This window comes from Eleutherodactylus coqui, chromosome 8 (assembly GCF_035609145.1).
Source record: "Eleutherodactylus coqui strain aEleCoq1 chromosome 8, aEleCoq1.hap1, whole genome shotgun sequence".
NCBI classification, from domain to species: Eukaryota; Metazoa; Chordata; class Amphibia; order Anura; family Eleutherodactylidae; genus Eleutherodactylus; species Eleutherodactylus coqui.
In genome coordinates this window covers 136,112,943-136,137,503 of record NC_089844.1, presented here as the reverse complement: position 1 = coordinate 136,137,503, position 24,561 = coordinate 136,112,943, and the positions used below count along the sequence as shown (strand labels likewise).

At 45.3% G+C, this 24,561-nt stretch overlaps 2 protein-coding genes across 5 annotated transcripts; one reads left to right on the top strand and one right to left on the bottom strand.

Moving 5' to 3' along the window:
• Nucleotides 1-902: 902 nt before the first annotated feature.
• On the bottom strand, nt 903-9,959 carry MRPS34 (mitochondrial ribosomal protein S34). Its single transcript, XM_066576501.1, has 4 exons — nt 9,759-9,959; nt 6,656-6,859; nt 2,518-2,560; nt 903-1,411 (listed from the first exon to the last, which is right to left on the bottom strand). Exons 1-4 carry the CDS (start codon nt 9,870-9,872, stop codon nt 1,125-1,127), a joined length of 648 nt encoding a protein of 215 aa, XP_066432598.1. The 5' UTR covers nt 9,873-9,959; the 3' UTR covers nt 903-1,124.
• Nucleotides 9,960-10,198: 239 nt separating this feature from the next.
• EME2 (essential meiotic structure-specific endonuclease subunit 2) lies at nt 10,199-23,623 on the top strand. 4 transcript variants are annotated; one of them, XM_066576496.1, is made up of 9 exons: nt 10,199-10,243; nt 12,357-12,978; nt 13,121-13,257; nt 13,417-13,506; nt 17,112-17,224; nt 18,297-18,396; nt 20,779-20,894; nt 22,491-22,680; nt 23,164-23,623. In XM_066576496.1, exons 2-9 carry the CDS (start codon nt 12,468-12,470, stop codon nt 23,398-23,400), a joined length of 1,494 nt encoding a protein of 497 aa, XP_066432593.1. In that variant the 5' UTR covers nt 10,199-10,243; nt 12,357-12,467; the 3' UTR covers nt 23,401-23,623. The 4 variants fall into 4 exon arrangements, with proteins under 4 accessions (XP_066432593.1, XP_066432594.1, XP_066432592.1 ...); XM_066576497.1 differs by lacking the exon at nt 10,199-10,243 and adding an exon at nt 10,254-10,383; XM_066576495.1 differs by lacking the exon at nt 10,199-10,243 and adding an exon at nt 10,254-10,441.
• Nucleotides 23,624-24,561: the final 938 nt, after the last annotated feature.

The window sequence follows — 24,561 nt, the reverse complement described above, 5'->3', positions numbered from 1 at the left end:
ACAGGGGAGGAGAGCAGAGGGAGGGAGTTTAGCAGCCACGCTTCTAAACTTTCTCCCACCTCCGGCATGGGCTCCCATAGGAGCCCACGCAGCTACCAACGTATTTCGGCCCAAAAGATAGTTCCAGGACATCTTTTGGGCCCGACCTAAAAACACCCGGCGCTATATTGGCCGGCTGGGTGCTTTTACTCCACAGGAATACAACCATGTGATCTGATGTATTGGAATCACAGTGTAAATCAGCCGGCAGATATACGCTAGTGAGAAAGACCTCTTTTTTTCCCCTAATGACAGAGGACACCAGAGGGAAGTAGGGAAACCTTTCCTGTGAGATGCAGTTTTGTAACGTTAAGTGGGAACATAGATCACAGCAATTTAAAGGGAACCTGTCACCTCCCAATCACACCATGAACTAAGTTATGGTACTGCTCGGGAAGGTGACTGGGAACCGGGTGATGTCGTTTTTCTACAAACCCGTTCTTCTGATCCCAAGTGGGATGACGATAGGATTCATTTCAGATTGCAGTGCGCTCTGTTCCAATCTGAAAGGGTCAGATTTCCATGCCATGTGCAGACTTTGGTGAATGATAACAGAGGTTTGGAAGTGGGTAAGTATAAAAAAAAAATAAATACATCATCCGGCTCCCCATCACCTACCCCAACAGAATCATAACCTAGTTTATGGTGCTGTAGAGTGGGGTGACAAAGTGATGGCCTGTCCTAGCCGCTATAAAATGTTAATACCCCTTTAATTGCACAGAATGTACTGGAACCAAGTAGCTCATAAACTACCAAACATGGCGTCTCATTGTTATAATATGAACGCAGTTTACTACACCTCAGTGGTAAGTATTGTGTTGTGCATCAACTTATGACAATTAATAGTGGCCTGAACCGCCTACTTAAAAAAAATGTATTTTTATAGCAGACAGTAGCCCAAACCAGTTAACATTCAAACTGGGAAGTTGGTAGTCAAATCAAGGTAAGCGGTACAAGGTTATATAGATCACAGTCTGTGGAACTGCATTGGTCATCCAGTCAGATGACACGAAACCACTGGCACAGGGCTAGGCCCATGGCACCATCAATGTTCATCCAGGACCTGAAGACAATGAGGTCCTTTATCATACAGGTGTCCCCAGCTTGGCCTTTCTTTCCTCCTCAAACTTCTCTCTAGAGAAGATGCGTTGTCGTTTAAGATCCAGCCAAGGTTCGGTTATTGGTTTTCCTTCCTTCTGCATCTTTGCCAACATCATAGCTCTTAGAAGAGGTGGGTATAGCAACAAGGGTGAGGTCTCTGGCTCTGGTACAGGCGTGAACTTCTTAAAGTCTTCCTCTTCGTGCCGTGGTACAATACGCCAGTCATGGTACATAACTTTGCTTATCTCAGTCTCCTCAGCCTCCTGTTTACCTAATAAGAGGAATGAAGGGTGAAATCAGTGCCAGGGCCAATATGAAACTGCATGATTTAAGCAGACGTGGTCCACAGCTACACGCACCCTGAACCCGCCAAGAAGCTTTTCTATCTGTAGTAAGTTTCTGGTAACTAGACATGTTTAAATAAGAAAGATGGAACCATACCTCTGCAGCGCCACCTGTTGGATGACAGCATTCCTGCAAATCAATGCTTGACCTTTAAACAGGTCTGTAAGGCAATGATTGGGGATTGAAAACCAAGCCAGAATCCATACACAGACAGCTGTTTCGGGGGTTTTGCCCCTCATCAGTGTGCAGTAGGATCCAGGCTTGGCTAGTGAGAGGCCTATGATGTGAGTCAGGAGGGTTATCATCACTCCTTAAGGAGAGCACCTAGAAGGTGAATGAAAAGACTTATAAGGAGGCCATGCATGCTATTCTGGGTAATATATGCAAATAAGGAAGATAAAACAATACCTCTGCAGAATCCTAAAGAGCTGTCTGTATGGATTATGGCTTGGTTTTCAATTCCCAATCATTGTTACAAACATTTGTATAAAGGGTTGGACATTGATTTGCAGGAATTCTGCCAACCAATAGGTGGCGCTGCAGAGGCATTGTTCCAGCTTTCTTAGGCCGCCTGCACACGAGCGGAAATCCCGCCGCGGGATTTCCGCCGCTGAAAGTTTGCATAGGAGTGCATTAAAATACGCACTCCTATGCAGACGGCCGCGGTTTGGCCGCGCGAAATCTCGCGCGGCAAACAAACCGCGGCATGTCCTAATTTTCTGCGGGGCACGCACTCACCTGGCCGCCGGCTCCGGTCTGCGCATGCACATGAAAGAGCCGGGGCCTCCAGGCGCGGGTGAGTACGCGCTCGTCCCTGCAGGCGCTCGGGTCAGATCGCGCAGCGAGAATTCTCGCTGCCGGATCCGACCCGCTCGTCTGCAGGCGGCCTTATTTGCATATATTTCACAGAAGAATATACATGGCCTAATAAGTCTTCCGACCTAGATCTGTTCAAAGATGGCTATATGACACCTGCCCAGCGATTCATCCTGCGTTAGTGTTCAGGCACAGAGATTGATTATTTAGACTTACCTTTAAATGTTAAATAACCCCAAGCTTGGCCAAAGTCCATATTCTATAAGGAGGCGGGAAAAAGAAGTACATTAATTAAAAAAAGACAAAAACAAAACACTAACTTTTTACATTCTGTGCGGATAATTTAAAGTTATCTCCTATACACAGGATAGGGGATAGGTGTCTGATTAGTGGGGTTTCGAAAACTACAGGGGTCCCAAAGGTCACCAAGTGAATGAAGCCAGGGTTGAGCTTGCACACTAGAGCACCATTTATTTCTATTGGACTGTTGAGAAGTTGAGTACAGCACTCGGCTGTTTCTGGAGTCCTATAGAGAAGAGTAGGCCAACGGCACACATGCTCCACCACCATCCATACAGTCACGGACCTTTAGGCACCCCTACGCTCTGCTGATCCCAAAGTTGTCGCCTATCCTATGGCTAGAGAATAAAGTTTCATTTTGACACAAGTCCATTAACTCTTTGTTTGTGTGAAGGGTATTGGGGCATTTGGAAATCTGCAATGTTACCTCTAGGATTTTCAACACAATTAAATTAACCTCTTTATGCAATACAACATTAATTATAGCAGAATATGCGCAGGGTAGGTATGCAGGGGGTATGCAGTGGGTTTCGAAGCCAAGGCTGCTCTATGGGCAATGGGTGTCAGCTGTGACCATGGTTAACTGAAAGTGATCGAATGATCACAACTTCAAGTCCCATAGTGGAACTAAAATTTTATATATATATATCAATTATATGGGTGAAATGCCCACGGACGGATTTCTACCGCGTATAGAACCTAATAGCTTTCTGCCTGCCAATGCTCACATGTGGAATTCTAACGCGGATTCCCGCAGCGGGAAATGAATCAACGCATGTTCTAATTGCAGCGGATTTACGCCACGTGAGGTCTCCATTAATATAGCATTAATCGAGACCCCGGAAATCCGCAATCAACAGCAGGCACTTTTTGCTTTTAATCGCGGTACTCCTGCGGCGTAAATTCGTGGGGCGTATCCTGCGACACTTGTGGCCATGAGCCCTAAAGCTGTATGTACCCCAAAATACTACCAATAGAAACTAAAGCTTGCTTTGTAACAAACAATCCCCAGGCAGCCCCAAATGAGTGAAAATAAAGTTACAGGACTCAGAAGATGGTGATAAATGCTTATTTTTTCAAGAAACTTTTTTTTAAAATTAGTACAACATACAAGAAAAAAAAAACTATATAAAATTGTTCCGACTCTAAAAATGAAGTTAACAGGTCATTATTACGGTGTTGTGAATGCTGTTTTTCCCTATGTTCAGACAACGAAATTTTCCTTTTAGTGGTTTTTAAAAAATGCAACTTACCAAAAAAAACAAAGCCTCAAAAGGTTATGCTGACACAAAAACAAAAGCGATTTTTTTAAAAAGCAGAAAGAAAAAAATGAAAGTGAAAAAACAAACAACCTCTGGTCTTGGAAAAGTTAAATAAAAGTTGTATGGCTATGCGGGTGATCGTGACTTCGGCTAAAGCGGAGTTGCAGTATGAAGAACTGGGTGCCGTTATGGAGGCATTTTTAAATGTCTTTTATACTGCATATTCTCCTTTAAGAAGTCAACCCGAGGAGAATGTACTAGTACATCCCTGAGACTGGCCGGATCTAGCAAGATGTGAGCACTCTATTCCACCAAGAAGCAGATGGATGACCTTCTCCCACATAAATAATTACAGAGCTGTCTACAAGCAGATCAGTCAGTTTCCCTGGTCGGCACATCATGTCCTCAGGTGCCCTTTCCTCATTAATAAGTGATGCCAGCCATTCTGCATAGTAGGACAATGCTCAGAGGATGGCACAGAAGCCTACTGAGCATTCCTTCACTTGTCCTTTTGGTGTCTGATATTGTAGCTGTCTTATACAATATGTTGCCACCATTATTGGGACCCCCACCAATCCTGTGCTGTCAGGCGAAAGGGATGTGTGAGCATTAGATAGAATGGAGGGTATCACACAGGTATATCCCAGTAGAGAAACCATCAGAATGTGTAGAGAAGACAGACTTACAACAAGGTCTGGTGGTGGGATGTAACCTGATCTGTACCAGACATTGCAGCGCTTTTGAACCTTCCATTGCTGGCTATGCTATGGAGAAATGGAAAATATCTGGTGTGTACAGTACTGCCACGTTCAGGGAGACCTCATAAACGGATAGGACGTGGACAACGAAGCCTTGTAACCATAGGACACCTCGTCTGCCGAAACACTCGCTCAGGTCGTCTCACAGGCTACTGGAACATCCATTAACACCAGAACCATCTGTAGGGGACTGCATGCATAGGGTTACTATGGACGAGCGGCTGCACACAAGCCCAACATCACAGAGGCGCCTGCGATGGAGCGTCGTTCTTGGACTGTAAATGAGTAGAAGCAGGAGTTGGACAGCTGACTCACAGCACACCATCTTCCGATCGGATGGCCTAGAGCACGCAGTGTTGAGGCTTGCTTTGAGAAGCAGAACAGCTGTAAACTTCATTGGCTAAGCCAAAGTCTAGATCTCAGTCCCACCAAGCTATGGGACAAACTAAAACGCCGTATCTGGACACGCCCAATACGCCCACCATCCCCACATCACTATCTGAAGCTCTACTCAAAGAATGGAGGCAAATCCTCCCACATATTTATGGGAATTTGGTGGAGAGCATACCTAGCAGGGTTACTGCAGTCATTGAGGCCAAAGGTGGACCAACACCGTACTGAAAAATGTGAATAAAATGAAATTTAAACCCCTTCTGTGTGTGCGTGTCAATATTTTTATCAACATAGTGTATAATGAATAGAAAGGTCTACCAGAGGGCAAAACTGGAGCAATTTCTGGTGAAAAAAAAAGGTGACTTTTCCCCCTCCGGTTTATAAAAGATGCAATCATAGAATAACCCCAGAGAGAAGATACCTATATTTGTATAGATATTATTGTGTATGGTAATGGTGCGGCTGCTCCACCATAATCCACATATAGGTACCATGAACCCTGCAGTTATTTGGAATTACTGGGTGATAAAGGATTATTTCATTAACTTCTGGGATCCCAAACAATCAATAAAACCTGAGATGATAATGGTTGGCAGGAGCTGCATGGAGTGGTGGTCATTAATGCCCACAGCTGCTCCAAACAACTCTATAGCATTGCTTGAGGCTCCCGCAGGTTAAACCCCCACAAATTTAAAGATGCGTTGATAGCATGTTAATGATCCATTATTAGCTTGTACGCTAGGACAGCTTCCAACAGACACTAAAAATATCCATAGAGTTACATTAGTCCAACGGAAGACAAAAGAGTTTCTTTTTGGCCTCCACCTGCCTAGTATACAGCTAGGAAGGGGGTGGACGAGCGTAATGGACTAAGTATTACATACAACGAGAGATGAGCGAGTAAACTCGCTAAGGCACATTGAACAAGGAAGTAGTGCCTTAGCCGAGTATCTACCCGCTCGTCTCTAAAGATTCGGGGGCCAGCGCCAGGCGAGTTGCGGCGGAGGGGGGCGGGGGGGGGGGGGGGGGGGAGAGAGATCTCCCCTCCGTTCCTCCCCGCCGCTCCCCGCATCTTTAGAGATGAGCGGGGAGATACTCGGCTAAGGCACTACTCGCTCGAGTAATGTGCCTTAGTGAGTATACTCGCTCATCTCTACATACAACCTATACACAATGGTCCTGTTCACACGGTGTAATTTCAGCATGGATTCCAGCGTAAATTCTGTGCCATTAGAGCATTCTCCTGAATACTATGGAAAAATCCCTCTGTAATTCACATGGCGCAGACTTTTCTACATCTGTGTGGTGGTAAATAAGAATGGATATGTCCATTCTACATGCAGTTTCCATGCAGAAACCGCATCAGGCAGCCATCACATACATTTGCGTCATTGACTGCGGCTAAATTGACATGCGGATCTGCATGAAATCTACAGCACAACTCGAAGGAACAGCCTCGGGTCTCTGCTGTGGATTAAATTGGCAACTTCACGTTGAAAAATCTGATTCATCCGTTGGCCTTTTAATACCGTGTGAAGGAGGTCTTAGGGTGACGGATGCCAATGCGGCATATAACGCGTATCGTGCATCTGACTGCTAAGGGTTAAATGTTAACAGCTGGAATACCCCTTTATATCTCACCTCAGCGGTGTAGTCCACTTTGACCTTTGTTATAGTCCAGTAACAGGGCTCATCATAATCCTCCAGCCACGATTTCCTCGTCACCGTTCGGCCCACTCCAAATGCTCTTAAGCCAGAGAGCAGAGTGAAAAGTTTCTTCTCATGCTTTACATCCTCCCAAGCAAGAACCGGCAGACGTTTGCCAGTGTAGGGTCGCGTCATGGTCTGTTAGAAGAAAAGGTGGGATTCCATCACCAGGTATTATAGATATCAGAACACAAACTTTAATAAGCGTGTGTACCAGGACTTAATATCTATGGACAGTCTTAGGCTGGCCTAACCCGCCATTATCCATCTAGTCTTTAGGGCGGTCTCGCAACTCACCCTCAACAGCAGATGTTGAGGGAGAAAAGGATCGGGCAATTGGATGTCAACATGCCCGATCCTTTGTACTCAGGGAGATAAGCAAGTGCCAGAAAATTCTGAGGTGGCTTCACAAAGGACAACTATCATCTGAACAGTCACTTGAGACAGGCACTAAAGCAGATGAACGACAGTGTGCTTTTACACAGAGCGACTGTTCTTCACTTGTTCAATTTTGCGATTGCTGGGCGAATTGTTCGGAGCATTTACACAGGATGAAATATCATTCAGTGACATGTTAAAGAAGTTTTCCAGGGAGAATACTATTGCAGACCTATCCCCGGGATTGGTTATTAAAGGGGTTGTCCCGCGCCGAAACGGGTTTTTTTTTTTTTCAATAGCCCCCCCGTTCGGCGCGAGACAAACCCGATGCAGACATAAAAAAAAACAAACCGTCCAGTACTTACCCGAATCCCCGCGCTCCGGTGACTTCTGACTTACCTTGTGAAGATAACCGCCGGGATCTTCACCCTCGGTGGACCGCAGGGCTTCTGTGCGGTCCATTGCCGATTCCAGCCTCCTGATTGGCTGGAATCGGCACACGTGACGGGGCGGAGCTACGAGGAGCCGCTCTCTGGCACGAGCAGCCCCATTCAGAAGACAGGACTGCGCAAGCGCGTCTAATCGGGCGATTAGACGCTGAAGATTAGACGGCACCATGGAGACGAGGACGCCAGCAACGGAACAGGTAAGTGTATAACTTCTGTATGGCTCATAATTAATGCACGATGTACATTACAAAGTGCATTAATATGGCCATACAGAAGTGTATACCCCCACTTGCTTTCGCGGGACAACCCCTTTAATAGTTGAGCGCTATGGTCCGTCGTTCGGGACCCTGACCGATCAGCCGATTTTGTGTCCGCTGACAGCCTCGCAAATACATAGGGGTCGAAGCGGAAGTCTCTGTTCCGTCCTCTGTGTAGTAGCCGGTGCTTGTAACTGCAGACACGGCTCCCATCGATTTCAATGAGCTGATCGGTCGGGGTTTCGAGCGATGGACCCCAGCCGATCAACTATTGATGACCTATCTTGAGGATAGGTCATCAATAGTATTCTCCCTGGAAAACCCCTATAAAAGGTCATGAGTCTCTTTGGCATACGTGCATTTGAAGTTTCGACCCCTCCCCAACACATGCCCATTGGTTTCGCTGATGCATATAAATTTCTTTTGAAGACCAGCAGGGACTGTTCTGTTGACAATGGCTTGAGTCAGCTGAAACAAAGCAAATAGTGAATGAATTCTCATTTGTTACCCAGTTGCCGGCCGTGTTTACATAGGACTACTGTTTAGATTCGCTCTATCGAAGCGCTAGTCACACGATAGTTTCCTCATGTAAAGCCGCCTTTACTCCCTTCTCACCATTGAGAACAAATGCGCACTTAGCTGTGAGGACTAGCTGGTTCTGAACAACCACTAAACTGCAACATCAGATACATCCTGTGGACAAAAGTGGAGCTTATTGGGGGTCAAAAAAATGCAGAGGTTTTTTTTTTTCCTCCTATGAATCCCCTTTAACCCGTTCCCAACATGTGCTGTACATGTACAGTGTATGTCTGTGTATGGGGTGTGCTAGGGAGCTGAGCCCATTGCTTACATGGTGGATGTCGGCGGACACCTGCCCTCAACAGCTGTGATCAGCGCTCATGAGATGATCACGACAGTTAACCCATTAAATGCCCCGATCCGCACCACTTGGCTAAGGCTATGTGACAGCTTTTACAGGTGTCTGTCTCTTTTAAAGGGGTTTTCCAGGGAGAATACTATTGATCAGCTGATAGTTGCGCCCGCTGAAGTCTCTGCTCTGACCACTGCGAAGTGGCCGTCGCTTGTAACTGCAAGCGTGGCTTTCATTGAAAACAACATGATCCACGCCGGCAATTACACAGAGGTCAGAGCAAAGACCTCTGCTGTCCCCCCCGACCCCTGTGTAATTGTGGCACTGTCAGTGGGTGCACAATCAGCAGATCGGTCGGGGTTCCGAGTGCCAGACCCCAGCTAATCGACTATTGATGATAGATAATTAATAACATTCTCCCTAGAAAACCCCTGTAATTCTTTGTGCAACTGAAGATCGCTGTAGATCCCGGCAACATCGTTAACTAATAGAATTGAATGCGGTTGCATTGTAACTTACCAGTTGCCTAAACTGCGAGCCCGCGATCAGAACAAATCCAAACCTGGGTCACCGCCATTAGTTCACAATAACTAAGGACTACCCTGCGAATGTCGCCTCCACTATAGCCGTGTTGTGGTAGCCCAAGGCCGGATTCACACGACCGTATTTGCGTGCGCAATACACAGTGAATAGAAGCCATTGATTTCAATGGGTTAATTCACAAGCGCATTTTGCGTGCGCAAGTTTTTCAGGGAAATAGACCTTATGGAACTAATGAGGCTAATTATCCATTTCAATGTATGGGACCCTGGCTGCATCTTTTTTTGGGGGGGGAGGCACAACACAGTGGCATGCACAAATACACAAAAACTGATGGGCAAAAATGCTAAGCAGATACGCATGCGCTCGTGTGAACACAGCCCTACGATCAACATCTGACTTAAATGAATGGGGGGGGGGGGGGGGGGGGGGGGGGAAATCACATGATTGAGTTGTGCTGCAATCAGAAGCAGGAGGTTGTACAGATTGTGAGAGCAGAACCTAAAACTGCCTTCTGTATAAAGCATGGGGGACCCAGTAACCTCATAGTCCAGAGCGTAGCGCTTGGAGTCCCGCGGCCGCGACTTCAGCTCCCTGTACGCTCGGATCTTTTGGGCCATCTCGGCAATGAGCCCCAACTTCTTTTTGCGAGCCATGATACAAAACACGTGAGGGTGACCCCAGAATCTTCAGCACCGTCGCAGCTTGGTGACGTCAGAGAGCTGTCAACAAAGTCACGTGATCTGTTCAACAGCGACGCGCAGATATATAATCAAGCGTTTCGTTCTTTTTTTTTTTTAAATTCAATGAACTTTATTAACACTGAGAGTAAATCATGTTACACATCTTGAATTCATAATAAACACCTGAATCTTTATCTGTCTATTCCAACGAGCGGCGGAAACGTGACTGAAGAGCAATTATACTGCGACAGTAATGGGGGGTGGGGGGAAAACTAAAGCAGCAACAACCCTGCCTGAAACAAATATGGACGCCGGTAGCTGCACCACGTGACGTGTCCCTGCTGGTTAGTCCAGCCTAATTGATTGTACAGGGGGAAAGAGAATGGAGTTGTCTGTATGAATGAAGGAGACATTTTGGTGGAGCCATCCAGAGCTGTGGACTAGAGATGATAAACCTGCCCCCCTTGCTGGAGGAATAACATAAGTATGATGGATGTTGTGCCAGGACAGCGAGCGCCGTACGTGTGCTGGCTGGTTGTTAGGTAATTCATGTTCAATTACTTGTGTTAAAGGGGCCGTGCAAAAACATGGCCGCTTCTTCCAGGTGCGGCGCCTCACCTGTCTGTGGCTTGTTGCTGGTTTTGTAGCCCGGTCCTGATGAAGTGAATGTGGCTGAGCTGCAGTATCGCATACAACATACGGACAAGCGTGGCGCTGTTTTCTTAAGAAAGCAGTCATGGTTTCCCTTGAGACCTTCCATTAAAGCACTCAGATCAGATTGTTACATTTTATTTTGATTATTGGAACGTTCCTTCTTGGAGAATATATGTGTTTTACCGTACAAGCACTATGGCGTACACTGCCCTAGCAAACGGATTTGAACACCCCGGTCAGTAGAATGGAGTGTATGTTATTAGCGTGTCACGTGTCCTAAACCGTGCTACATAGGATGAGACCCTTGGAGGTGTCAACCATAGTTTGTGGCAGGAACGGCACGCTATTGGATATACAGGTTATACCGCTGCACACAAGCCGTCCATCACTAAGCGCAATGCATCGACTCGTCTACAGTGGTGCAAGAAGCGTCATCACTGGCAGTTGAGCAATGGAAGAATGTTCTAGGGAGTGATGAATCCCACTGCTCCATCTTCACATCAGATGGAGGTACCCGGGTGTGGAGGATGATGGGGAACATCTTACCTGAGTGTGTCGTGCCAACAGGTAAGTACAGCAGAGGTTCTGTTATGGTCGGGGATGTGTTAAGTGGCATGGTCTTGGTTCGTTGGTTGTAGTGACAAGAACCATGAACACGGAGGTGAACCCTGACCTTCTAGACAATAATGTGCTGCTGACAATGTGGTAATACTCTGGGGATGGTCGGCCATACTTCCAACAAGACAACGCGCTTGTTATAAATCCAACACTGGTTGACGTTGGTTTGAGGATCAGGATGTTACACGATTAGACCGGCTGCACAGAGTCCTGACCTGAACCCTACTGAACATCTTTGGGATGAACTGGAACATCGGGTCAGGAAATATGACCAGCAGCCATCTTCTTCAAAAGAACTCGCCAGATGTTTACAGGATGGATGGGGGGAAATACCAGCTGAAGTGTATCAGCCATTAGTAGGCAGTATGTGATGTTGTTAGGGCCAGAGGAGACCCACTAAGTAGTAATGTATGTAAATAATTACTAATGTTGACTCTTGCTCAGGTGTCCAATTACCTCTGATAAGATAGTGTATGTAGACATTAATGGATGGTAATAGTAATAATACTTTAGCACATAGCTGTTCTATTTCGTACAAGCCTTTTCTTGAATACAGAACCACAATTTATAAGGAGGGTAAAGGAGTGAAGGGGCCCTCCAGGAAATACACGACTGGCGATTTGGTTTGATGCTATATTTTGTTTGTGTGTTTCTTACAGGTATTAGGGCTCCCTCACTGGTGAGAAAATTGTGTGATTTTTCTCGTGATGCGTGAGTGAAAACGGATGATTATGAAGCCAATGGTTTCATTCTCCTTTGCGATGTTTTTACTCCTGCGATGCTACGTGGAAAAAAATTTGCAGCCTTTCCTATTTTTTTGCAATATTGGCCACTGTTTTCAATAGAGCCGGCAGCGCTGGCCCCATTGAAAACAGTAGGAGAACATCGCAAATTTGTTACACAGCTGTGACAGTCGCGGTGGGGTTGAAGGGAACCCCCGCAGTGATATGAGGCTGTTTCCATGTGAAAACGCCTCGCATCCAGGGGATTTCAGGTGGATTGCGAGGGCGATGTCGGGCAGGGAATCACAGCCTGATAACGCCCTCGCCAGTGCAGGAGCCCGAAGTCTGGAGATAAACTTGATGTTTTATGTGTATTTTATTAAAGAGATTGTCTGGAACTTTACTGTTGATGATCCATCGTCAGGATAGTTAATCGATGGTCTATCTTTTCTTATTTTCTTAGTCCTCCTATCTGCTAACTAGCCGGACGTGCTATGACGGAGTCCCCGTTTTATGATGAACGACAAGTAATAGAAATAACAGGAACTCGTATTTATTATCACCAAGACTGGTGATGGAAACCACAAAGGTCCAAGGATCTGTTTCGAAGAAACTAATAAAAAGGGCCAAAACCTGGGAGATATCTGACTCCGATACTGAGGAAGAGTCTACTAGTGCTGAGAAGGATGACAGCAAGGCTACAGATCTGCCCAGAAGTAATCAAGAAAGTCTTCATGAAGAATCGGAAGCCTATGAGACTGCTCAGGATGGACAAGGGGATCTTGATCTGCAAACCAAAGCTCAACCCTCTGGTGAGGTCCCTATGTTACCTGTTCCTCTACCTGGTTCCACAACTTCCAGTCCAAATAAAAGAACGAGGAGGAGAAAAACCCTGGAAGAACTGGAAGCTGCTAGGGTACAGGCAGAGGAACGGAGGAAGGAGAAAGAGGCCAAGAGGCAGGAGAAAGAGAGAATCCGGGATCTGGAGAAGGAGATGAAGGAGAAGCGAAAAGAGTCTGCACTGGCACTGAAGATGCTGAGACCAGATCAGTGTGGGAAGTTCATGACGGTCTACCTTGATGCAGGTAGGACATGTAATGACACTCTGACCTCAAGGATGGACATGCGGCCCATAGAATCTAATCTGGTTCCGTTCTCGTTGTTTTCGGCACTAAATGTGGAGCTCCTGGGGATTTACAGTGTCCTAAATTATAATGTCTTCTACAGGTCTACTTCAAGATGCCGGATGTGAAGATCTGCTGGAATCCTTGAAAGTGGCTGGTTACAATTACTCTATAGAGCCGCACGCTGTTCCCTATAGCGTCACTTGGAGGAGAGAGATGCCAGGAGACTGGACATGCGTGGTAAGATGAGCGGTATTACTTTGGGGAAATTTTTTCAAAACTGGTGCAAAGGGCACAGTTGTCTATAGCAACCAACATGATACCAGAAACAGTTGTACTTCATTTGTAAGTGGGGGTCCGTATCAGTGCTGCCCTTATGCTCTGCATGTTATTTTGCAGGATGGTCTACAGCTTTGCAAAGAAGATGATGAAATGTTAATACTGGTGGAGCCAAAAGATTTTCTCATGAGTGTCCGCTGCTACATTCAGGTAACATGGACATGAAAGTGTATAATGACTGTGCGTGTGTGCGTGTGTGCGTGTGTGCGTGTGTGCGTGCGTGTGTGTGTGTGTGTGTGTGTGTGTGTGTGTGTGTGTGTACACAGGAATGATATATCCAGATTCCATTTGGCTTGCCTTTGAGCTGGACAAGGCCAAACTGGCTGGAAAGTCCGGTGCAAATTGGCAAACCAATTCAGCAGCATCTTCATGAACTGAGGGGAGGAAGCACAAGAAGGTGAGCTGTTAAATATTCATTGAGTTTGCCCCATGTTAGCTGGCCATCCAGTCTTAAGGCCCTTTTACACGCAAAGATAATCGCTCAAACTGCCGAAAGATTTAGCGATGGTTTTGCATAAAATTGCTTGCACAAATAATCACTCCATTAGCTAATTAATCATCTGCATTTTCCTCCACAAGCTGTTTGTGTTTAGGCGATTGTTATTGCTTAAACACTTGGCCCAGCTGAGCAAATATCTGGCCAGCACATTCCATTGTGAGTAAACACTGCACTAATTGCATATGCAAAGCAAAAGAAAGCCATCACTTATCTGGAAACCCTGAACAAACAGCATTCACACTGAAAGAATTCCCAGCAACCAAACAATGGATTTTATGCCAACCTAAAAAACTTGGCTAACGATATATTGAACAAATAGTGCATGACTGCCCGCGTTAACATGTAACAGTTATCACTCGTTTTCGTCCGTTTGAATGAATTTTGAGTGATGATCGTTGCGTTTAAAAGGGCCTTTAGGCCAGGGATTTGCTTAAGGGGAATGTACATACCTGAGGTCTAGTGTGGAAAGTATAAAAAGTTATGCTGGATATACGGGATAGTGTCCTATTTAATAAAGCTACTCATTATAGCTGGAATATACGCCATTTTATATGCATCCTCAAGGACTTTGCATTTATTGGATGTCAGGTTTACTTTGTCTTCATTTTATCTCTTTGTAAGCACTGCATTTTTTGTAAAACCTTTGATAAATGCGAACCTTGTGGCATATGAACAAAACCATGTTGGAGCTGCTGATTTTTGTACACCTTAGCTCCCAAAACACATAATAAAAAATGATCAAAAATGGGTCAGGTAGCCGGCTCAAGGTTGACTCAACCTTCCATCCTTCTAAGGTCGGGAAAATGAGTAGCCAGCTTGGTGGGGGGGTAATAAATTACCTGAAAGCGCTACTTTCAGGTAATTTATTAAGTTGGCGCTATACAAATGAAAATATTCCATTTACATGCACGTATGAAAATTGCTTTTATTGCGCAAAAGTAGGAAAGAAAAATACATATACAAATTTGGTATTTCTGCAACCGCCCTGACCTGAAGAATAAGTCTAACATTTCACTTAAACTGCACGGTGAATGGATTAAAAAAAATTAAAACAATGTCCGAATTACATTTTTTTTTGTCTTTTTTTAATAGCTGGTCTCCTTTAACCCCTTGAGTGGCACGCCCGGAAAATTTCCGGGACGAGCTCCACTGCTCATAGCAACATAGCCCGGAAGATTTCCGGGCTATGTATCACTATGGGAGCTGCAGAGCACAATGCCACAAGCTGTAACAGTGTGCTCTGCCTGCACAGTCCCACAGAGAACAAAGCCAGGGCTTTGAAAAACCAGCAGAAGATATTGCCGATATGTCGGCAATCTCCTGCTTTGTTTACAGGTTGCCATAGAGACCATCGGCTTGTCAGAAGCAAGCCGATGGTCTCTGTGGCAGGGAGAGCTGGTTGTTAGCTGTCAGAGGACAAGCAGGCACCAACTCTTACAGCAGAGATCAGAGAAAACCTCCGATCTCTGCTGTGTTAACCCTTTACATGCTGCAGTCTATGTGACTGCAGCATGTAAAGGGCTGTCACCATCGGACCCCCGGAATGTGATCAGGGGTCCTGATGGGTCCCTGTGGAAGTCCCCTAAAGGGACAAAAAAAAATTTTTTTAAAAAGTTAAATTATAAAAAAAATTATAAAAACACTTGTCTCCCTTTACTTTGTAAAAAAATCAAAAATACAATCACACATGTGGTATCCGTGCGTCGTAATGACCCAAAGAAGGAAGTTAATGACATGGCCCCTTTTTTTCTTTTTTCCCCATTTCTTTTTTTCCTCCCCCCCCCCTGTTTAAAAAATCACAACTTGTCCCGCAAAAAACAAGCCCTTATATGGCCATGTCAATGGAAAAATGAAAAAGTTATGGCTCTTGAGACGCAACTGCAAAATTAGTTGAAATTCAATGATTAGACCATTTTAAAAAACCTGCCCTGGTGGGCACGACAGGGTGGTAGGAAACCCGCCACTCAAGGGGTTAAAACACAATAAGTGGGATCAAAGATTTTGCCTCCATGCGAAAATGGTACCAATGATAACGTAAAACGTCAGCGTTTCCCATAAAAAACGGCTTTACAGCGCTGTAGATGGAAAGATGAAAAAATGATGGCTCTCTGAATATGAACCAATTTTTCTTTTTCATTTCCCCCCCCCCCCCTTCCCATGCCGTCGCTAGGCGATGACGCAGAATCCGTGACCTGTCCGCAAAGTTAATTATGGACGGGCTGCAAGTCGGACGGCTTCCATTGACTTCAGTGGAAGCCGACCGCGTGAAATCCGCTCCAAAATAGAGCATGCTGCGATTTTTGTTTAATTTTTTCCCCCTCTCTGCAAGCAGAAATCGCAATTGATTTCCACTCGTGTGCAGGAAGAATCATTTTTCCATAGCATGTTATGGACTGTATTTGCTGCAGAACCCAGAGGGGGACGCCCGCCCCGGATTACACAATGCAAATCCGCCCGTGTGCAGCCGGCCTAGTAAAAATTGAGTGTTGTTTATCTGCTAACTTGCATAAGTAAAAGCATTCCAAAGGTATCACCACTTAAAGTGACACGTGTCAGATATGAAAAATGGTGGTCAAGAGGGGTGAAACTGACTGCAGGGGGAAGGGGTTAAGGCTCTCTACAGCAACAAAGGTTAAAGCTGAGAGCATTGCTGCGACTTGTCGGCAACCTCGGTGTTTTCTTATGATGGAAGAAGTTTGCTGGCAACCTGCCCATAGAGAAATATCAAAGTTGTGTTAAGCTGTGCTAGCCGCGAAGGCTAAATGGTGTTCATAGTACGATCCATGTAGTATTTGGTATTTTCTAGAGTTGAGTTATAGGGGTTGTGCCAAGTTATAAAGTTATCCCCTATTCTGTGGGTAGGGGATAACTTTGATTGGCAGGGGTCCAATCGTTGTGAACCACATGATCCTGAAACCAGTGGTCCCGAAGGCCCCCACATACATGGGGCACTGGAGATTGCCCAGCACTTGTACTTGGTAGTTTCGATTGCTTTCATCGAAATGAATGGATTGCTCATGTGTGACCTCTACTCTTTTCATGTGGGGTCCTTTGGGACCCCCATTCTCCAGATCACTGGGGGCCCCACCTATTAGACCCTGCTGATCATAAAGTTACACCCTATCCTGTGGATAGGGGATAAGGTTATAACTCCGCACAACCCCCTTAACAGCGGTCTGATGAGTAATGTTTGATTTTAAGGGGAGCAATAACACGGCCTATCTGTGTAATCCCATTACCACTCTGTATATTGCAGGCCCCGGTAACTACCAGCAATGATGAGACCCCGGAATCTGTGTTTGGGTGCGCAAAAAAGTATCCTGATAAGAAGATTTCATTAGTTATTATGGGACTTAGAGAATATCGTAGGTAAGTGATGTCATCTGCATAGCTCCTTTGCAAGAATTGTAATGCCATTAAATGGGACTTCTGGACTTTACAGTAACTATTGATGATCTGTCTTTTATTCAGTGGGGGTCCAACTCCCGACACCCTTACCAATCAGCTGTTTGAATGACACTAAAGGCCCATTTACACGCAAAGATAATCTTTCGAAAGATTGAAAGTTTTAGCGATCTTTCTGCATCAAGAGTTAATGGCCACTAATGTCTATTAACTTTTTATCATCTTCATTTGCATGTAAAAGGGCATCCAGTGTGTGATTAATCCCACGCCCAGCTGTGCGCACAGCTGCATTGTTCTCCTCTGGTCTGCCAACAGGTTACAATGTTATCTCCCACCTCCCGTGGAGAACACAGCATGTGGTCTGCTGAGAGATACTTTATCTCTCTGCGGCTGAAGATGGATTTTAAGTTCACCTTTAAAATCATCGTTCAGACAAAGTACAGGCTGTCCATATTTAAGTTTCGGATGGCCCCTTAGGGTATGTTTACACATAGCAGAAATGCTGTGGATTTTCCGCAGTGGAGAATTCTGCGGCATTTCCGCAAAAGACACATCACTGCGGATTTTGACTTGCCATGAGATGCGCTTCTGCAGCTGATTTTAAAAGATATTGTGCTCTCTCTCACCTCCGCCATCTTTGCACCAGCTTATTGGTGCTTCCTTCACCGGGCACCTAGCAGTTTCTAATAAGGGCAGCACCACTGGTCAGTTAATGCAGAAATACCAATCACAGTGCAGCTTTCATTTCTCATACTGCTGAGGTAAAAGGAAAGCTGCGCTGTGATTGGTTGTTATGGACAACAAAGACAGATTTAATTTTACACAGCTTTCATAACTGAGTGGTGCCGGCCTAATTTTCCATGGCCCACCCTGTATGATCAGAATGTCTCCGTAGTGCAGCCTCAGACTTTGAGCCTCTTACCTGAAGTTTTCGCATCGTTTACAGGCATTATGTGCATTTAAGGCATTTTTTGTAGTAAGTCTCCAAACTGTGAATGTCAAGACTTTTTCATAAGATGGTTGTTTGAACTTGCAGATGTCAAAGGTTACATCACAAAATGGAGAGACATTCTCTGGAGGCGAAAGCTCGGCAAGACCTGGAGGACGGATGGGTGTCCTGGAGGCAGATAGATGAGGTGAGATGACTAATTTTCCAAAATGATATTCTATATGTCCTCCCTTTACTCTGCTTGAATTTCATTACCGAATCCAATTTTTCTCAAGATACGACATTGATATATTATTGCGCCATCCAACAAAATATCCTATACATTAAATATATAGGTTAACATAGGACCCTCTATGGGAGGGGGTTGTCCATACCCAAAGTTGGAGAAATAGCAATATAATTAGGCTAAAAACAGGGGCGTAACTATAGAGGGTGCAGGGGATGCGGTTGCACCCGGGCCCAGGAGCCTTAGGGGGCCCATAAGGCCTCTCTTCTCCATATAGGGAGCCCAGTACTATGAATAAAGCATTATAGTTGGGGGCCCTGTTACAGGTTTTGCATTGGGGCCCAGGAGCTTCAAGTTATGCCTCTGTGCAGCATGGTTTAGGTATGGGTACGGGTACAGATAGAGGGGGGGCCCCTGCTCCCCTTTTGCATCAGGGCCCCTGAGCCTTTAGTTATGCCCCTGGCTGAAAAGGAGATATAAAGTTCAAATTTTGGGCCCCGTTACTTAGAGTGGCTTCACAATTGCAAATCTCATATGAACACACATTCAAAATAGTTGTAGGGCGTACTTTTACCCACAGCAAGAGTTCAGTTTCTGCAGAAGCTTAATAATAAACGATAAGCAAACAAGTTGTTATCATTCAGTTCTGCCCAAACCAGCAATAAACGGAATGATAATCATTCCATGTAAAAGGGCCCTTACATTTGCTGGAGTGACTCTACAGATGATAGTTGTCCCATGTAGTCGCACCCTTAGTTTTAACCCCTGAATGATCACTAACACGCACAATTAGGGACTTTCAGTTTTGCAATTGCATTAAAACTATAGCCGATGTGAAGCTGTGATGTCAGGGACAGATAGGAGCAATGGCGGATCATAATAGGGGAGGTCGGGGTGACCTCCAGGGGTCCCACTGCTGCCCAAATAGCCCATATTCTAATCCGCTATTGGTCGCTGTCCTACCAACCTACAAAGCAGCTCTCAAGGAGATTGAGGCCTCTGCCTTCCTAAGGGCTTAGTCAGAGGAGCAGGGAGCCGCACGCAAAAAAACGCAATACGTGTGCAGGAAAAAATCCACATGACCACGTCCTTTGCCACCGATATGTTCTTCTCTGGTAGGTGCAGATTTTCGCTCCACCATGCCTATTTCCATGCAGAAATAAGCATGGTGGATTTCCACTCGCCTGACTGAGCCCTTAAAGCATCATGCTCTGCACTCTAGGTGACAGGAAGCCTGTCTTAACTCTCTATAGGCCCCTCCTTTTTGACAATATGGCACACCCCACTCCCCCACCAGCAATCTTACTGGGCTGCTGACAGGGAGGCAGTGTAGCCCCTCTTCCCTTCCAAGATCACACCGCACCACTAAGATTCGACTCCTTTCTTGTACATAACGGTGCTGTTGACTACGCTATTCTGTTCGGCAAAAATAAGAAACAAAACTAATGGAATCCTGCTAAAATGGAGACCAACATGGTCTCCGTTTCACTAATGACCACATATGGTTTCATCCAGGGTTCTGTCGGTGCAGCTTTGTTTACATCACGTTTTTTGCTCCATCCAGGGGTCCTATTAGGGTGTCCGTTTTTAAAATCCCAAGGATGGGACCTGAACAGAACGTATCTTGGCCATCATGGAAACCCAGTAGGTCTCCATTTCGGCTGTTAAGTTGCACCATTCTCTGCTGGAATGACAAGTGTGGTGGACTGTGCTTTTCATTACAGCATAGAATTATGCAAATGAAGGGAAACCTACTAGGGTTACACAGTGATTATTACCACGACATGGGTCACATGACAAAAAGTTACTGTATAGCCCTGTGACCTCATACGGTTGACAAAATTAATGCGTTCACAGTGAGACTTGCAAATTGGTGTCACCTTGGCTCTTGCACCATATCTATATAGTCGGCTAGGTTCTGGTACCATATCTATGGAGTAAGTTCAGTTCAGTTATGCTATCTATGTAGTTACCTTGGTTCTCATATATCTATGTAGTAAGCTTGGTTTTCGTATTGTCTCTATATAGTAAATGTCAGATCATTATTATTTTAGAACTTTAGACTCGTCTGGGAGGCCCACTAATTTTCATACAGCCTCGGGCACTTGGTAGCTTTGATCTGCCCCTGGGTAAGTACACGAGGAACTGGCAGTTCAGTGTGCCGCTTCCTACAACTCCTGGTATCAATGGCAATGTTGTAGCTTGCCTATAGGGTCGTCTTCTCAAGAAAGTCTTCCTCGGTTAGAAGTCTTTTCTATGCCATACTGTCTCGTCTACAAATAATGGTTAATCTTCTAATGTATTTGTGATATTCATGTCTTGTCTTACACAACGGGAGGCCAGGCCCTTGTGTTCTCACAGCTGTATTACAACATAGAGGTCTTGAACCTGGACACATGGAAGCAGCTTGGGCAGCACATCTGTGCCATGACGAAGAGCATAGCTCAGCGCCCGTTCCGGTGAGTTTAAAGAGAATCTGTGCTTTGTTGCCAGTTAGCTAGTTATTTTGGTAGTAACCTATTCTAGGGGCCAGCAGATATTACTACTTTCAGATGACCTTAATATGGGTGCTGTTTTGCACACCTATGATGGATGTGACACCCGGACCAGCCGTGTTTCATCAGAACTGGAGTTAGAACACTATAGAAGAATATGTAGGTCTAAGTATGATGTCTGGGTGTTGCATCCATAATACAGCTGCAACAAACACCCATGTTATGGCCATTTGAAAGTAACCTAATTGCAAGGACAGGATCTAATGTAGCCAGTAGGGGTCACCACTGACTATAACACATAAATGGGGCAATTTGTGAACCTTCACTATAGAAGCAATCTTCTTGAAGAATTTAGACTAAGAAATAGCTGGATTTTCTACTACGATGTCTTGTACACAAGAACGTAGAGATCCTGCTCCCCTCTCTAGCACACCCCAAGAAGCAGCAACATGGAGGCCATTCTACAGCAGTACTGAGCAGTGTAGCTGTGACTTAGTAAACCTTCCTACAACATTGAGCAGGGTCTCTATGCTTCATTTTTCTTGCAGTTGTTCCCTCCTCCCTTCCTCCATAGACTTCTAAGGGCAATACATAATCTGATCTCTCTCTGTGAAGCTGAAAACCCGTATTGTGTCCGGAGAAGCATTTTATTAATTAATTCAGATCGAGTGAACAGTTGAAGGCATTTTCCCATAAACTACTGTACATATACTGCCTAGCCACAAGATAAGCGATAAATGTATGATTGTTGGCATTCCCAGCAATCGCGAGAACAGCGGTCCCCTATGTGAGTGGCAGAGTAGTGTACATGTGTGAGCACAACTCCCATCCACCTTTATGGGAATGACTGCAATAACTGAGGACTATCTCCATAGGATGGGAATGGAGCAGTGGTCATGCTTTCATGATAAATGTAGTTTGGGAAAACACCTTTAACCCCTTCCCGCTCAAGACATAGCTGTAGTGTACGTCCTGAGTGGGAAGGTGTTCTGAGAAATCCTGTATATTTATGACACATGGAATGGCCCAAGCTCAGCAGCTGAGTTAACGCAATCTGAAGCTAGCTCGGACTAACAGCCGGCCCCCTGGTGCAACAGTGGGGATTGGTGTGAACACCCCTCTGTGACGCCTGCAGTCCTCTGCCAAGACAGGGCAGAGGGCCGATGGGTTGCTTTGGCAACCGGACACCAATTAGTAGTGTCTGGGTGTGCCATGGCTTGTCATAGGCATGAATAGTGATATTATTTGAGTGATCTTGAGATTGCAGGTTCAAGTCCCCCACAGGGTCATAGAAAAAAGTAAATAAAATGTTTTTTTAGATACTTCCCCCTTTTTCATTAAAAAAAAATTATATAATATATATATATATATATATATATATATATCTAGTGTGTGTATGTATGTGTGTATAATATATACACACACATTTATTAAAAAATTCTATTAAATAATAAATCAGCACAGAATTCTGGACTTACCAAAACACAATGGTATGGGTGGGCACTGGGTACTTGCCTTGTCTAGTTTTATTATATCACATAATGGTTTATCTCTCTGCAGGAAACACTGGGAAGCTCAGTCGTACTCCTTCTGCACCTCAGCAGGGAGCTGGCGTGGCTGGGGTCCCCGAGGATCACTTACAGGTTTACCTCTAGTATGGAGGAGGCAAATTCAGCAGTTAAACCGAGTTAGTCCAGTAATGGCTGCGGCCATAACGGAGGCCTACCCTTCTCCGCAGCTCCTCATGCAGGTTAGAGCCTCCGAGCAGCAGCTCTTCATGTTCCCAGGATGCCCGGACAAATTTATATCAAAGGGGTTGTGTAAGATGCAAAACTCCTTTGATTATATGGGGCAGCTGATCATCCCACTCTTTGCACCCCTTGCATACAGCTGATTTTGCTGGGGAAATCGAGTGCCAGCCTGACTCTTCCTCTGCAGCAGTATTACAGGGGGGCCATTCGCGTGAATGCTCATCGCAAAATAATGGAACAGCAGAAGGTCCGCCAGGACAGGGGTTGCTCTTACTGAGCAGCTTTCTATTCTACGGCATAGACTATGCCGAGCGCAGTACCTGCTCTATGAAGCTCTACTAAGGCATATGAACAGGAGTTGGCATCTTGCACAACTCCTTTTAATATGGTGGTGGTTAATCACAGACTTTAGTGCAACCAGGCAGGATAGCAACTCTCGTAGCATCATTGATCTGCTGATGTTTTCACTCCGTCTCTTTAAGGCCTATGCAGAGTGCAGGACCGAACGGGAGAAACTCTCTCTTCTCTCTGATCTGCGGGTGCCACGTAATGCCAGTGCCGCAGAAGAGGGCGATGACCCGGATGGCGATGTGAGCAGCACGAAAGGCGATGAGCCAGCTCAAGGGAGAGAGAGACGGATTGGACCAGACTTATCACGGCGGATCTGGCAGTTCATGACTGCAACAAATCCAGAACTGGTGCTGGATCTGAATTCATAGCACAAGGGGTGTAATTGGTGTTGGCATTTGTATCAAGTTGACCCATAAAGGCCTGGAGGTGTCGGACATTCATCGCTATAGGTACAAGACTATGAAATCTTCTGTCTGATGCTAGTTTTGCCTCAGAACATATGTAAATTAAAAGCCATCATTTGTGATACTGTGCTAATGCGGTGCAGAGCATACAATACAACTGCATATTAAAGGATGGGTGATAAATGTATGATTGCTGGAGGTCCGATCATAGGGACGATCAGGGATCACAAGAACAGTTCCCCTGAAGTCCTGTTCATGGATAGGGCGGTCGTGCACACGTATGACCACAGCTCCATTTGTTTCTATGGGACTGACATGGATGGCCCTCCTACACAGAGAATGCATCAGTGGTTACGTATGCGCACTATGGCTCCACTCATTACGGGGACTTTAGGAGCGCTGTTCTTGAAATTCTCATCTATTTTGCTTCTACTTTAATGTTGGGGATTTTCCATGCAGAGCGTTTGGATGGAAGGTCTGCAGCAAATTTGCCTTGGGGTGCGTTCACATGTAGAGGATTTGGTGCAGAATTTCACACAAAGTTAGCGTCATAAGCTACATCATCGGTGCGGGTTTTGATGTGGATCCACAGCAGGATTCACCTCTTTTACCAGAAGGGTGAAAACTGCAGTGGATCTGCTTCAAAATTCGCAATAAATGGGAGATTTGAAGTGGATTTTAATGCAGATCCTGCTTGTGATTCATTTATTTTTTTGTTGTTTTTTTACCCCAGTGTGGATCTGCCAGTTCAATTCGGGGCAGAATCCTGCAGCTGCCACAGATTTTTAATGCGGATACGCATGGGGATTTAGTCCTAGTCAGTGGGGGCAAATCCACATGTGACTGCTTGATGCAGAAATCACAAGAATTGACATGTCATTTTTTTTCCACAACGTGGATTTCACAACCTTAATGCGTACAAATCCATGCCGAAGTTCACAGCATGCTGAAATGGGTGCAGATTTCACAGTGGAGTCTGTACCCAATAAAATTCCACCATGTAAATGGGGCCTATGTGTGTCTATACACATTAGATTACCATTGGTTGGAAGTGTCAATTTTGTCAGGACTGGGTGACCTCTCCCAATGTTGGAGAAAAGGATCGGGCATGCTGAATTTCTACAT